Genomic DNA, 1,262 nt, shown 5'->3' on the forward strand with positions numbered 1-1,262 from the left:
CCCCCCCCTGGTTTCCCAGTGCCACCCTGTGGTGTCCCCGTGGTGTCCCCACAGTGTCCCAGTGTCACCCCCGTGGTTTCCCAGTGCCACCCCGCGGTGTCCCCACAGTGTCCCAGTGTCACCCCCCTGGTGTCCCAGTGCCACCCCATGGTTTCTCAGTGGTGTCCCCACAGTGTCCCAGTGCCCCCCCGCGGTGTCCCCGCGCTGTCCCCACCTCGATGCGTCCCGTGTCGGGCTGGAAGCCGCGCGCGGGGTCCTCGGTGGTGACGCGGCACTGGATGGCACAACCATTGACCCGAATGTTCTCCTGCACCAGCCCCAGCTCGGGCAGGGACCGGCCCGCGGCCACCTGGAGCTGGGCGTGGACCAGGTCCACGCTGGGGGGGCACAGAGGGGGGCACAGGGTCAGGGGGGCACAGAGGGGGGCACAGGGTCAGGGGGGCACAGGGGGTACGACCCCACAGTCATCTGGAGCTGGGCATGGACCAGGGGGGCGCTGGGGGGGGGGCCAGGGGGGGGCACAGGGGATACCACCCCACGGGCACGTGGAGCTGGGCGTGGACCAGGTCCCATTACCTCGCGTGTTCAACACCCCGGGAATTTTGGGGTTCCCCTGCTACCCCAAGTGTTCCCCCAGAATTTTTGGGGTTCCCCAGGGTGTTTTTGGAGTTCCCCAGAGTGTTTTTGGGGTTCCCCGGGGTGTTTTTGGGGTTCCCCCGGGTTTTTGGGGTTCCCCAGGGTGTTTTTGGAGTTCCCCAGAGTGTTTTTGGGGTTCCCCAGAGTGTTTTTGGGGTTCCCCCTGGGTTTTTGGGGTTCCCTGGGGTGTTTTTGGGGTTCCCCGGGGTGTTTTTGGGGTTCCCCTGGGTTTTTGGGGTCCCCCGGGGTGTTTTTGGGGTTCCCCCGCCCCGGCTCACTCGGTGATCTCCTCGGTGACCGTGTGCTCCACCTGCAGCCTCGAGTTGACCTCGATGAAATAATAGTCCCCGTTCTGGTCCACCAGGAACTCCACCGTGCCCGCGTTCTCGTAGCCCACCTGGCACCCCAAACCACACAGGTGAGGGGGGGGCAGACCCCCCACCCTGTTCTCCCCTGTCCCCCCCATTCTGTACCCTCCCAGTCCCCGGGTACCTGCTGTGCCCACCTGGGACCCCAAAATCACACAGGTGAGGGGGGGAGCCAACCCCCCCACCCTATTCTCCCCTGTCCCCCCATTTTGGGGGTACCTGCCGTGCCCAGCTGGCACCCCAAACCACACAGGTGAA

At 65.8% G+C, this 1,262-nt stretch overlaps 1 protein-coding gene across 1 annotated transcript; it reads right to left on the minus strand.

The window, feature by feature from the left end:
* Positions 1-171: 171 nt before the first annotated feature.
* LOC113942618 (pyruvate carboxylase, mitochondrial-like) lies at positions 172-1,117 on the minus strand (the record flags this gene model as incomplete). Its single annotated transcript, XM_027633716.1, has 2 exons — positions 915-1,117; positions 172-377 (listed from the first exon to the last, which is right to left on the minus strand). Coding segments are annotated over exons 1-2 (394 nt in total), but the record flags the coding sequence as incomplete, so codon positions are not given.
* Positions 1,118-1,262: the final 145 nt, after the last annotated feature.

Source organism: Corapipo altera, unplaced genomic scaffold (assembly GCF_003945725.1).
Source record: "Corapipo altera isolate COAL_440 unplaced genomic scaffold, ASM394572v1 54225, whole genome shotgun sequence".
NCBI classification, from domain to species: Eukaryota; Metazoa; Chordata; class Aves; order Passeriformes; family Pipridae; genus Corapipo; species Corapipo altera.